This window comes from Phoenix dactylifera, chromosome 4, assembly GCF_051530095.1.
Source record: "Phoenix dactylifera cultivar Ajwa chromosome 4, Ajwa_hap1_PhDact_Kaust_v1.1, whole genome shotgun sequence".
Classification (NCBI taxonomy): domain Eukaryota; kingdom Viridiplantae; phylum Streptophyta; class Magnoliopsida; order Arecales; family Arecaceae; genus Phoenix; species Phoenix dactylifera.
The window spans coordinates 7,886,927-7,900,991 of NC_143193.1; the positions used below are offsets into that span (position 1 = coordinate 7,886,927).

At 35.0% G+C, this 14,065-nt stretch overlaps 1 protein-coding gene across 2 annotated transcripts in view; it reads left to right on the forward strand.

The window, feature by feature from the left end:
* LOC113463504 (U11/U12 small nuclear ribonucleoprotein) overlaps positions 1–11,930 on the forward strand; it is a 44,866-nt gene extending 32,936 nt beyond the window's left edge. The window contains exons 3-5 of one of the 2 annotated variants that reach the window (XM_039133903.3): positions 2,707–2,814; positions 3,427–4,211; positions 11,464–11,930. In XM_039133903.3, the coding sequence (XP_038989831.3) occupies positions 2,707–2,814; positions 3,427–4,191 (873 nt within the window). In that variant the 3' untranslated portion in view covers positions 4,192–4,211; positions 11,464–11,930. Of the gene's footprint in view, positions 1–2,706; positions 2,815–3,426; positions 4,212–4,329; positions 6,385–11,463 lie in introns of those variants that run through there. The other variant, XM_039133902.3, reaches the window with a different exon arrangement.
* Positions 11,931–14,065: the final 2,135 nt, after the last annotated feature.

Below are 14,065 nucleotides of genomic sequence, written 5' to 3' on the forward strand. Positions count from 1 at the left end.
TTTAGAAACCATGTATACATGCAGTTAAATTACAATAACCTCACTGTGAGTAGCCGAAGTACCGCAGGTCAAAGGATCAGTCACACTACTGCAACATCAAGCAAGTCACTGACGAGTGGATAGACATTCAAGTGACTTCTTGTCTTGGTCACGCTCAGTACCCTTGTTCTCTAACAAGCAGCTGCACTATCACTTCAGTGTCCCTACACTGTGGACTCGAGTCTCGTCTATCCATAAGGAAAGCAATGCGTGCACTGATCTCATCGGATCGATCACCATCCTCGCGATGATCTATCGATCAGGAGCATTTAGAAATTAATCACCCATGATACATGGCTCAAATTCTCAACTTTTGAAAATATGCATCATTATCTTATTAATTCCTTAAACGATTCACAGACACATAAACAATATGAATGAAAAAGATGGCTTTTTATTATTCAATAATAATAAAGTCAAGTACAAAATTATGTTCCAGAATTAATAATGTGTCAGTTAGATTGGCTTCTAGGGTATACATATAACAGTTTCTCCATTTATTTGGTATCTTGTAAGCAGGTATCTGCCTTCAATGCTACGTGCTTTTGTTTTTGGATTTGTATTGTAGTTTTATTAAATAAAATGATTATTGAAAATGAAAGAAAACAAATTTAGGGAAAAACTGGCAGCATGTTTGCACTATACCATATTGCTGCAGGATATTGATCAATTTTAGGTGTGTTTAAGAGCATCTGAATCTATTGCCAAAATTGGTGTGAATTAAAAAAAAATTAAGCTGACTGGAACGCCATGCCAAGGTTTAAAGTCTGGGTAGTAGGTCTCATATTGACACTCGACCCCTATCGATACTCAACCTATGCACTCCCGTACCGAATGTTGGCATGGTACATATCTAGGTGTGGGGGATATATGAAGTCTCCGTACCTATTCGTACGATTTGATACTCCCTGAATTGGATTGTACGGTTTGGTACAACAAACCACGTGTAGTAGCCATGGAGGGCGTCAATAAAATTCTTAACCAATGTTATTTTTCAAAATTTCAATAATTTTTCTTTTTAAAATTATTTAATAATAAAAATTAAATTAAATTCTAAAAACTTGGAACTAGTGCAGATAATTTGGATCTATTTTTTTGAGATACCATGCTTTTTACTAATTATCTAAATTAATTCCATTACTTCATGAATTTTATTAAATAATTGATTATATGTAGAAAATATTTTAAAATATGTTTGATTTTTCAAAAATTAAACTTTCATGATATGATTGATAAGTGGTGCATCATTTATATTTATTGTTATTTTTTATTTTTTTACTTTTAAAGCATTAGTGTTGGCATCAGACTATGGGTATGGATGGCATTAACCCTATTATGGGCTGAAAGTACCTACCCTAATCCTTAAATAAAACATACAAGTTCTAAAAACTTCTAAACGTTCAAACAACAAAAGTATAAAAAATAAAAATGTAAAATAAAAAAATAAAAAATTGGCATCCTAGTGAATCATCATGATAAACCGTCAAAAGCAGTACCGTCCCTATCTGGCCCTAGACTGATCCAGATCATGATACCAGGATTTAAAACCTTGTTAGGTGCATTTCTTCATTTATTCATTTTGTAGTACATTTGTGTGTTGTTCTCTGTTGTCTGTTTTGTGCATTTTTGGGTATAATGCGCATGTGCATTTGTGATTCCATACCCATGCATGTATTAAATATATGCATTGGTGTGATTGTATGAGCATAACATTTTATGTGCATGCACATGATTCCAAGAACGTAGCATATATGATTATGACATGTGTTATAATGAATATAGATTATATAAATATAGCAATATGAATATAACATCTGTTCGTGATTTTATGAACACGCGCATACACACATATATTCTTGCTATATGCATATACCTATTTGCATATCATTCTAGGAAGATTATGCTAAGGAAAGGCTTCAATTTAGAATTCTATGCGACTTTATGCCGTAATCTGCAGTTTGAACTGTTTGTATGTGGAAGAAATTTTATAACTTGCTCTTCAGCAAGATAATATAAGAACACAGTGGTAAAGTGTAAGTGATTGTATGAGTATAACATTTTATGTGCATGCACATGATTCCAAGAACGTAACATATATGATTATGACATGTGTTATAATGAATATAGATTATATAAATATAGCAATAGGAATATAACATCTGTTCGTGATTTTATGAACATGCGCATACACACATATATTCTTGCTATATGCATATACCTATTTGCATATCATTCTAGGAAGATTATGCTAAGGAAAGGCTTCAATTAGAATTCTATGCGACTTTATGCCGTAATCTGCAGTTTGAACTGTGTGTATGTGGAAGAAATTTTATAACTTGCTCTTCAGCAAGATAATATAAGAACACAGTGGTAAAGTGTAAATATTAATACAGTTATGACTGGAGAGTGAATCTGTAATGCACAGAAAATTTGCTTGTTTCATGTTATGGTGAAGCCAAATGCCATGCATCATTATATGTGCTTGGTTAATTTAATTCTTTTTATCAGTGGCATTATTTCAATATATATGATACTTGTCATTTATTTTTCTATTTATGCGGTTACACTTTAACTTTTCGGCTAGTGTATAGGATTGATCTTTGACAATGTGGTAATAATTCAGTTCGTAACCTTTTTCTCTTTTGTTTTTACATCAATATTTTCAAGGATGGGGGCAGAGCCAAGACAAGAGAAGAGCTATTAGCTGAGGAAAGGGATTATAAGCGGAGAAGAATGTCATACCGTGGCAAGAAAGTGAAGCGAGCTCCAAAAGAGGTGCAAGTTATCAGATTTTGTTGCACACTCCAAATAAATTTTGGATTTATTTGAGCTACATTTTATTGACAGAATTTGAACCATAGTGAATGTAGTGCTGTGTGAAATTAAGAAGCCACACAGCTGTGCATCTAGTTATCACAAAATGAAAATTTTTAAATGGTTAGGTTAAATGATTTTAGTGGTTTAGAATTAACCATATTGTTAAATTTTGGTATATATTATTCAAAATTTTTAGTTCATATTCAATAGTATAAGTTCTCAGTTTATATGGTTCGCCATAATTCTAATTAGCACCAGAGATGCTATCCAGTTTGTGCTCATCTGATGCAAATGTATGAAGCCTGCTCAAAATTTTATATATGGTTTTTAGGCATTTAATAGTTAGGTTATCCATTTAATGTCTGCCATCTAACTTTTCCACTGTTAAGATTTGAACTCAATCCCATAGATAGGATTTACCTTCTCTTTCTGTGCCTCACATTTGCTGTGCACACATAAGCATGCATGTCGTCTAGCCCAACAACAACGTAAACCTCTGCTTATCTGCTGCGGTTTCACTTTTCATACAGTTCAATTTTTGAGGTTTATATGGTTGTTATGTTCTTTAAGGTATTGAGGGACATAATTGATGAGTACATGGAGGAAATCAAACAGGCAGGAGGGATTGAATGCAATGTAAAAGTTTCCCCAGGAGCTGCAGTTTCCGCACACGAATGCCATTCTCAGAGTGATGTAACTGCAAATATTAATGGATTACAAGGCAGTGGGTGCAGTGTATCTGATACAAGAAAAGAGAAGTCGCTACATTTGGATGTTTCTACAAGTGAAAAATCAAACATGAGCCATGATCTGCAAAAAATTCACCAGAAACCAAAATATGAACACTATGGACATTGGGAGGATCATGAAGGAAGCAAGCATAAAAGAGAAAAGAAATACGGATCTAGAAGCCCCTCAAGCCACAGAAATTATGCTCAATTGCTTGATCGAAATGAATACCATAGGGACCGAGGTGATATAGCAGACAGGAATGATACTAGTTATTCTTCAAGGTCAAAAGAGCATATCAGTCGATCAACATTAACTTCTAAACATTTGAAGAAAGAATATGACTATATATCAGACAATAAAAATAAAGAAAGAACTAGAACTTATGAGAGTCATAGGTCAGAATCAGTGACCCAAGATGCATTTGGGGACAGGTATGATCCTTCTAGCTCATATGATGAGTATGGTGCCACCTACGGTGATGTCTTTGTAGGCAGCAATTATCTCAGATCAGAATCCAGTCCAAGAAATCATGATCAGTATCATGATAAAGGAAGACATGACCGTTCTACAAGAAGGCATAACCAAAGTCATCGTAAGAAGTAAAGTTATTCCTTCCGTGTGATGTAAGTACCTATACCCTTTAAGGCATTCAATTCTATAGTTCTTTCTTTGTTCTATAAAGTATAAACATTGTTTGTTCTCATATTTATTTTGAAGTTTTGGCTTGTCATATCTGTGCAGTATTAAGTTATTCAGGCATCAGGAATAATTTCTACAACTGTATCCTTCTCTGTATCCTCATATGAAAACACATTATTTTACATGCGGATATCAACTTTGCTTATCATGTCTTCATAATGTCCACATGCTCTTAGTTCTGTTACCACTGGATTGTGCTTATTATCTCAGGAATGCAAGTCATATTATGCTAGAGTTAGTTAAGGGATTTTCGCATGTATACCCTCCTCAATATATGGAATTTGTAAATACCCTTGTAAAATTGCTATTTGCATATATACCATTATAAATTACTTTTTTTTGCATATATACCCTTATAATTTTTTTCTTTGCATGTCTACCTATGCCATCTAATGCTTGAAGAAACGAGCTGTTTAAAATTGATATGACTGAAATACCCTTAATACGTATACACACAGAAAAAATACTTTATAAGGTTATAAAAGCAAATAGTAAACTTTCGAGGATATAGACGTACAAAAAAAAATAATTTGGAAGCGTATACACAAAAATAATGAATTTGTAAGGGTATATATGCAATTTCAAATATTTATAAAGAGTATACTGGTTAAAATCCCTTTCTATTGTGATTGAATTGGTTGTACTCTAGTCTAGTTCTTCTTAGTTGTGGGTCTTATCTTCCATCAGTTTCCTTCATGTATGATATTATTTTTACAATCAATTATATGGATTAATAGTTTTATGTAATTGTAATCGGCATTAAATCTTAGCGTCCAACCTTAGAATCAGACATGCTTGATTCAATCTTATTCTTCTAACCCGACTCTGTTTTATTCCTGGAATGTTGGATCTTTTAGGTGACACCTGCATGTCTGGACTGGATCATAAGCAGAAAATAGTTGACCTCAACCATATCAGGTCTAATCATGAACTTAGATACAATATCATTCATAATTTTGGATGTAAACAGACACAAGTACCTGCATATAAAGAAATTAATGCCAAAACATAATCAGATCTTTTAAATTATGGTCATAAAAAAACACATCTACCTGCAATTGTACCAATAACTTTCCATGACATATATTGTATAAATCCATCAACGATACTTTATATAAAGCAAAACCCGTTATAACTCATCAAGAATAGGACTAATTCATAACCTGCATATAAAGAAACTTATCCAGAAGTGGGTATAAACATAACCAACACATTTTAAATCTGATTATAGAGCTAGAGAGGTTCACAAAAGCCTGTTAATGTTGATCAATATACAAAATCTATAGTATCCAAAAGGACAAATTAAAAATACCTTCCACAATTACAAGATTTATCTTTCATTTGATCCACAAGGCCACAGATGTATGATTACAGCCCAAAACGATGACATGATTGCAACCCCAAAATGATGATGTGGTTACAACCCGAATATTGAAAACTTGAGCTTATTGAGTATGAAAAAATCTCCAGCACTCTAGCAGAACATGTGATCAAATCTGCAATTAGCAAAAAAATTACTGTGAATGGAATTCAACTCTATATCAACTAACAAATTATCTTGAATGACAAAATTGCGTGAGAAGAAGGCACAAAGCAATTGTTATTTCCTACCTATTAGCAATTAAGTGGCAAAATTGCATGAGAAAAAAGGCAACTACCATTGACAAAATAAGGTTAAATAACATTATTGGTGCTTATGAGTTGATGTGCCATGAAACTTTTAGAAGGCATATAGTACTGCTATCATGGCCTATAAGTCAACAGGTTAGATTAGGTATATAGCTGCAAAATAAGCATTCTATAGATTTTCATGAAAAAATTAACAGAATAGAAGATAGAACCACTATCAAAGTTAGAAGTCAAGGTTGATGAACCAATGAATTCCTTACCACAGGATTAAATATATCAATCTCTTCATGAGCGCAGTTCAGGTCACCATTTTAAATCACAGGATTGAATATTTTCAAATCCTGCAAAGAAAATGAAAGAATTATCAGAATAGACTAAATACAGTAGCTTCCAGTAGCTTCCACGGCCTGCAGATTCCCCAAATAAATGGAGGTGTATGCAATCAAAAGCCAAGAATTCTGCATAAAACTGCAGCTATGAACTGGGAAATCAAACTTAAAATGTATATTGTGATGCATGATACATATGCCACTGTTGACTTGATACAATATAAATAAATATCTTGAAGGTCATATGAATATATTCTTATGCATGATGTATGACACCTTTGATTGAGACAATATAAAATAAATATCTTGAAGGTCATATATGAAATAGATTAACTTAAGTTCTTACTAGTACAATATTGTATAGACTGATGTATTACAATACTAATCCACATGCTCCTAGGCATATAAGTGGAGTTCATATTTCCAGACTCCAACTTTGGAACTATTTGTTTTTGTGAAATTTGTCATCTGTGTGATTGCAATTTGGAGAAGTTTAAATAGAAGATGCATCCATACTGATTTGTCATAAAAAATAACAAAATATGTAGAAAAAGAATGATCGTCTACGATGCAGATGCACCTTAAAGGTTGAAAATTTATATACTCATCGCGATAAAACTTATTCTAAAGTATATTATTTCAGAAAGAGATTACATTTTCCTAAGTATACCTTTGTATATCTTCTGAATGTCCATTTTAACTAATGTCGTGGATAGAATTGTGATGTCATGGGTATATACACACAAGAAAGTATTTTATAAGGGTACAAATGTAAATAGCAACTTTGCAGGTGTATTCGCATACATATATTTAGGAAGGTATGCATGTGAAACGAGACAGGTTGGACTTGTTACCTATTAGAGGGGTAAAAAGGGTTAATTCACAATTCTAATTAATTTTTAGTACAAATAACCATTTTAATTAACATCGTCGACAAGACTGTGATGTTGAGAGTATATATGGAAAAAATATTTTGTAAGGGTATGTATGCAAGAAGCAACTTTGTGAGGGTATTCACACAATTCTGTATATTTGCAAAAAGCCCTTAGTCTAATTATAAGCAAGATTCTCTCTATATACTTCTCTGAAGTTTCGAGTAATATTTTGGAATCAAGTTCTCTCTACGTACTTCTCTAATGTTTCTACTAATTTGTGAATCAAGTCAGGGGACTGGTTGATCCAATCTCTAACTCCAACATTGTGCTGTAAGTTTAAGTATCAAAAAATAAATGATTCCTTGAATCATTTTCTACTATTATCTTTTTATTTCTTCTATATGAGAACCTGCTGAAATGTTATTCATGGTTAAATGCATTTTACATTTGAATATGGACTTGTATTTCCCTCATGGTTACAATATTTGGTCATTTGGATGTGTCCAAAAACACAATATGTCAAGGCATTAACATGAAATGCTGCTAGGCATGCCAAGTTGTGATTGAACATCTTTAGTTTGTGATCCAGATGGGCTGTTTTGCATGCACCCTTTTAATGGGTTTCATCACAATGTTTGCTCAGTCCAAATGCAGTTTAGTATTGCCAGATTATGTGCATATTGTAAGGTTTTTCTGTGAATGATGAACATAAACTTAAAATTTGGGCAAAGAATGTAGACTATCAAAGGCAACGCTGACAGTAACATTCATGTTCCTTCTTATTTGAAAGCAGTTAGTATGAAATTTATTGCACGTTCAAGTCTAACCCAAGTACTATCATATTTTGAGGTCATCTATCGCCAATTCTTTATAATTAGTTTTTGAGACGCTCTTCTATTGAAATTCTTCAGAAAGAAACATTTCTTTGGATACTTGTTAAGTGTTTAAATTTTAAAAGGTGGCTGCAGTATGTGGCTATCAGGGAACAACAGAACCTACATGCTGTTTGCAGACACATACAGTAACATACATGGCTGGTATTTTGTTTAAAAATTCTGAAGTTCATGCAATATTTAAATTCCAATAATAACGATCATAGAAATAGCAAGCTTTAGAATGAATGTACATAATCATGGTCCAACTTTTGTCTGCTGCTCATATTATAGTAATTGTTATAACTATAACCAACAAACCTTGTTTCCTGTCTTTGCTTTTGGCTATGAATCTGTTGATAATTATGAAGGTTACACACTCTATTATTCAGCTTTTTGTCATTTTTTTTGGTTTTTCTTTACCACCCAGCACTATTTTGAACCTTTTTTTTGTTACTGTCGCCTTATGTGGTATCTATTACACGAGGATATTATCTGTGTCAATTTGGATCTTCTCTATTTTCCCACATTCTGATCTATCAAGTTATTCTGAGTCTTGCTGTTGGTTAATTAACTTTGGTTCAGCAACCTCAGCAAGTTTTGATCATTCTATCCTAACGTTTGGGGTGCTTGATATGATCTATTGAGGTACTCATATTAATTCTAACTCGAGCTGCCTCATTTTTTTGTTTGTTTTTCTTTAAAAAACTAAACTACACAAACATATATAGCACAAACTAAAAATGCTTTTATTATTTGCTTTTATATGCTACTATCTTGTAAAAGGTTGCATAGATGGTCAACTTTTGTACTAGGTTAGGAAAATGTTTACAGAATATATAATCCTATTAAATTGGTTTGCTCACAAATTCTCAAATTTTAGTCCATTTCTTTAATTACGAATCATGCTGAAAGCAGTAATCAATTTCAAATTTGTAATAATCAATATATTTTTCATTGCAAGAGAGTCAAATTGCTTCTCACTTAAATAATTTCCCAAACTCGAGATTAGCTTTTAATTCTTTCTTTGCTTAATCAAGCTTTTGTCATGTTGTTCCAAACATCGATTGATGCCTATACTCTAAGAATGCTGATAGCATCTATCTGTTCGTGATTGTTGAATTATCTGCCAATGGTGCATATCTGCCTGAACACCTCTAAAAGAAATTTCCATTAGAATGAAGGTAATAATATGCATATATGTATGTACACACACAACCATATGTATCTACATATATGTGTGTGCATGTGCATGTAATTCACATATATAAGTACACATATTTATATGTGCAGACACAAAATTTTGTATGTGTATATACAAGATCATTTTGCTTCTTATTTCATTGAAGTGTGTGCCATGCTTTGTACTTTGCACCTAGGCTTGAAAAGACCTTGGTGCTTCACTTTTCCTTGGTCTGTTGGAAACTTCATAATTAACACATACCATAGTACATCTTGAACATAATTTGCAATTTCATGCATAATTCGTATTGTAGAGATGAGCATGGACTGATCCTTAGTCCAAGCCTATTGTGACTGAAAATACACTTGTTATATCATAATAATTGTTAAAGCATATTTCATGCTCTAGAATGCATGTCTTCAATGATCTGAATGTACTACTTATGTATATCTTACATCAAATGTATATCTTACATCAAGGTCTGCCGAACCAGTATCAGGGCTTATACTAGCTAGTGACCGGTTTGGTATGATACCCGTTTGTATCATACCATTCTGAGGCATACAAAATAAGGAGGGGGAGAGCGAGGAGAGGAAGAGAGAGGAGGGAGGGGGAGAGAGAAGGAGAGGGGAGGGAGAGGGATCTATTGTCATTGCACAAGAAAGAGATCTTATGGCCTCACTTTTCTGGCCTTCGACGTTGCACCCATTGCCTTAAAGAGCCTAGATAGGCGGTGATCTTGCCCATGATGGTCACCAACGACCGTGGGAGCGGGACTAATGATGGTGGCAAGGGTAAGATCCGCCCCATTTGATTGCATATAAGTGACTCAAGGTAGATCTGGAGGTCGTAGGTGATGATAAGGCCGATGCTGGCACCACGCAGATCCCATGCATCACTAGCATCATTGGCCTCAGTCAATGCTTGATAGTCAAGATCGTGGCCTAGGGAGCATGAATCTGGTAGCAGAGGATGCCTTGGGTGACGGAGAACTTGGAGGAGGATGTAACTGTGAGGCTCGTTATTGCCATGCCTTTTTCTTTGTCTCCTTCCGTTCTTCGTTGGACGAACCGTCGCCAGAGAAGGCGGTGACAGGAGAGGGAGAGGGAGAGGGAGAGACGAGCGGTGATTGGGACCATGGGGTTTTGGGAGGGTCGGGGGTTTATTAAGGGTCGAACCATCTTGGTTGTTGACAAGTTTAGTTCGGTACGGCCCAAACTTTTTGGTTTGAGATGGTTTGGCTAACCTTGTCCTGCATAAACCTATCAAATTACCTTTTTTGATCCACTATAATTTCAGTAATAAAAATTGTATATAGCTTATTGCCTTTTTTAATATTTTTCTATTAGTTGCATGAGTTAGAAGATAACCTCAGTTGTTGATCTTTTATGCATATGTCCAAATTAGTTCTCTGAAATTTATCTTCACTACATTGATAACTATAATAATTTTTTGCCTCATTATTATACAAAGTATTGCAATATTTCTATTTCAATCATTTAATTCATTCTTGGTTGTTTAAAACTTCTTAAATAAGTTGGTAAGCCACAGTAGCCCAATATCTCATGATTTTTCGAACGTCAATTGGTATTTCATTTGGCTCTAATGCCTTACACTCTCACATCCTTTTCTAAGCTACCTCCACTTTTAGGTTTGGGACTTACATCACCAGAATCGTAACACCTCACAAATTGTGCTTGATAAATATTTCTTTAGTAGAAACAGTATTTGAAAATAACAGCCTTGTCTTTTTGAAATTCCCTATCTTTCATTAATATCCTTTTATACTCTTAGTGCATCTAACTTGATCAATATCTTTACATTTCCTCTCGTACCAGCCTCTGAATCCAACCTATTGGTGTTTTAAAAGGCAGCTGCAATAGGCAGATGGCCAAAAACTGTATAGTGCATATGTAGTCAGTACTTTTTAAGTAATTAAAAATAAATAAAATAAATCAAAGTAATGATAGTAGTATTATTTTCGTTGATAAACAATGATATTATTGATCACAACAACTAACAGTTGACGCGTGGTATTTAATGCCTAACAACAATAGTTATGATAAATATTTATTATTAATAATACCTGTATCTAGCTAGTCTTATACCTATATCCAATCCAACTGTCAGCTTGAACTCGCCCCTTCTGCGTGGGCCTATATAAGAGTGAACTTCCTATATGGCTGCACAGTGCTAAATGGACTCTGTGTGTGGCTGCACAAAGCTATGCGAACCAACTTTTGGGCTTATACATGGGCTGATTGCATATTAACCACATTGGAATGCAGGTCAAGGGACTACATTTGCATATACAGCTTTATAGACCTGCAGGACCTTTATATCATCTGTCCAATGCGAGGCAAAGCATTGATGGTGATGAACATTTGAAGGTGTCACAAACTACAATGAAATAGAATCATTTCCAATGACCTCTGTGATTCTACTGAAGTCAAGCTGAGAAGAATCTTTGAGCATCAGACGCCAGGTATCATCACTATAGGCAAACTTTTCTGTCATATGATTGAAATGTTCCATCACCTGCGAGTTCTCCACAACATGATAACCAGAGCAGTGCTGTTCAGAATTATTGGTTGACGACTGATTAACATTTATTACTCCTCCAGCAGCAGCAAGATTTGTCATATTTTTTGAAACCAGAAGTTTTTGATTTTCTTTCATTGCATTGTACTGTCACATGTTGCCGTTCATAATCTGACTACGCTAATAGAAATGTCGTTTGTCATAATCTCCAAAATCGGAAGAGTATTTTTCTTCACATGCATTATGCTTCATCATATGCTGCTGTTCAGAATCCGTGAGAAGTGATTAGTACTCATTGCTGTCCCATCAACATCAGCATAACTCGTCACTGAATTCTCCGAAACCAGATGAGTATGTTGTTCACTTGCATTATTAGGCATTGCAACAATATCACGGGAATTATTGCCAATTAATCCAGTGTCCGTGGACCCGGAGGCTATCCAAAGGAAAGTTGCAACATTATCATATATTTGGGCCATAGTATTGGATGGTTGATGTGGCTGAGGGATTGCTCTGAAATTTTCCGAGTCGAGTCCCACTATTAAATTTTTGTCGTTGAATAAGTGCTCCAAAGGATAACGACAATTCAACATCATTATTTATTTGTTGGGTCTGAATGGATGCTTCATATGAACCAGAGTTCACGGCTCTAAACGCCAACAAGCTTCTCATATTGTTGGCATGGTTGCTCATAGAGAACGGCCGCGAAACGCAAGGAGTGGGCTTGGTCCACTTGATTGGCTAGCGATTTTGGCTTTGGGCTGCACATGAGGGCAATCGGAAGAAAGACTCTTGACTAGAGTCTTCTTTCTCTCCGATCGCGATGAAGGTTGGAAGTTCATTGCGATCTAGAGATCGGGTGGATAATGCTGGGATTATCTATTTAAAGATCTTCGAGTTCATTCGAGGTTGAGCCATCGATCCCAAACTCTTCTTTTAGTTTTTCTTCCTTGATTTGTCACCGGAGGGGACTATCGGATCACATCACCAGGTTGAGGTATGTGCTCCTCTCTCTCTCTCTCTCTCTCTCTCTCTCTTCTGATGTTGTAGCTTAGATTTGCCTTGTTTCAAGTCGGTGAATCGCCCGAAATAGGAGAGCTTTATTTTGGTCTGTTTTTTCTCTCCATTGGCCGTCGTTGGTCACCATCCATAGTGGGCAGTTGCGGGTCTTCTGACCTAGGCACCACCACAGTCATGCTTTCCCTCTCCTTTGTTTTTTTTCCTTGACTAGAGAGAGGACCTTCTTCTTCTTTTCTTTCTCTCTCTTCCCCACTTTCTCTCTCTTATACTCTCTCTACAAAGTTTCTCTTTTCTGACTTATGGGCTAGACATGTTGATTGATCCAGGTTGATCTGTGCCATCGACAACTAATCCCAGATCGCTGATTGAACTCAGACTGAAATTTTCTCTCTTCTCCATCATTTCTTATTTTTCTCTACTAAACTTTCTCTTCCTACTCTTCTAGGGATGCTGGATCTAGCATAATATCTCTTGCGTGATTCTGGTTCAACCTTGGTGAAGAGTCTTGATCTAGGGTTGTCGAGCGGCGTGTCAGCCCTCACCTTGCTTTTTGCTAAACATTATTAGATTTGATATTTTTGATCTGTGTTGAACCATCGGTGCCCTAGTCCGAGCAAGTTTCGATGAATTTCATTTTGATCGGTCGGGTGTAGGGCACTCCTGCTTGGTTAGCCCTATAAGCATGTTAGAATTTAAGTTTTTTTTTATAATTATGATTAAATTTGAAGAAAAAACATAATTTTAAGATAATAGGCTTTGAGAAGAATTTTTGGGATCAATTGGATCTGTTAATTGGATTACATTCGCAAGGTAAGTAATGTTTTATTTTTTTAAATTTATCAGCAATTATTAAATTATTATATTCATGACTTTGAGTGGTATTATTCGTGATGCATGATTTGATAGATAGTATATTATTATGCAATATACTATTTTGGAATATTATGACGATATATGATCTTATTATGGATTTGATTGATTGATTTTGACACCTCATAATTTTAGAACTAGAAATGAGACCTAGAACTATTTGAATTTTGATCTGGCTATGTTGAGGACCCTGCTAATGGGAGGTAATACGTTGGTATATGATTTGTCCTGAAAGTTGTGTTCAAGATGATTAGTGACATACTGCCAGTAGACCAGCGGTCGCGAAAGACTTTGCTACAAGATGATGCATAACTAATTGCAAGAAGATTAGTTAGTGTTGCTGGTGGTCCAAACCGAGAACGATTGGCACAGCGGTGTGAACGGAGTTCCGTCTGAGTCGCCTTGGTTGGTGTTGATTACGCTCCACTTTTCACCGGAAAACCTGCAAGCAAGCCTCGC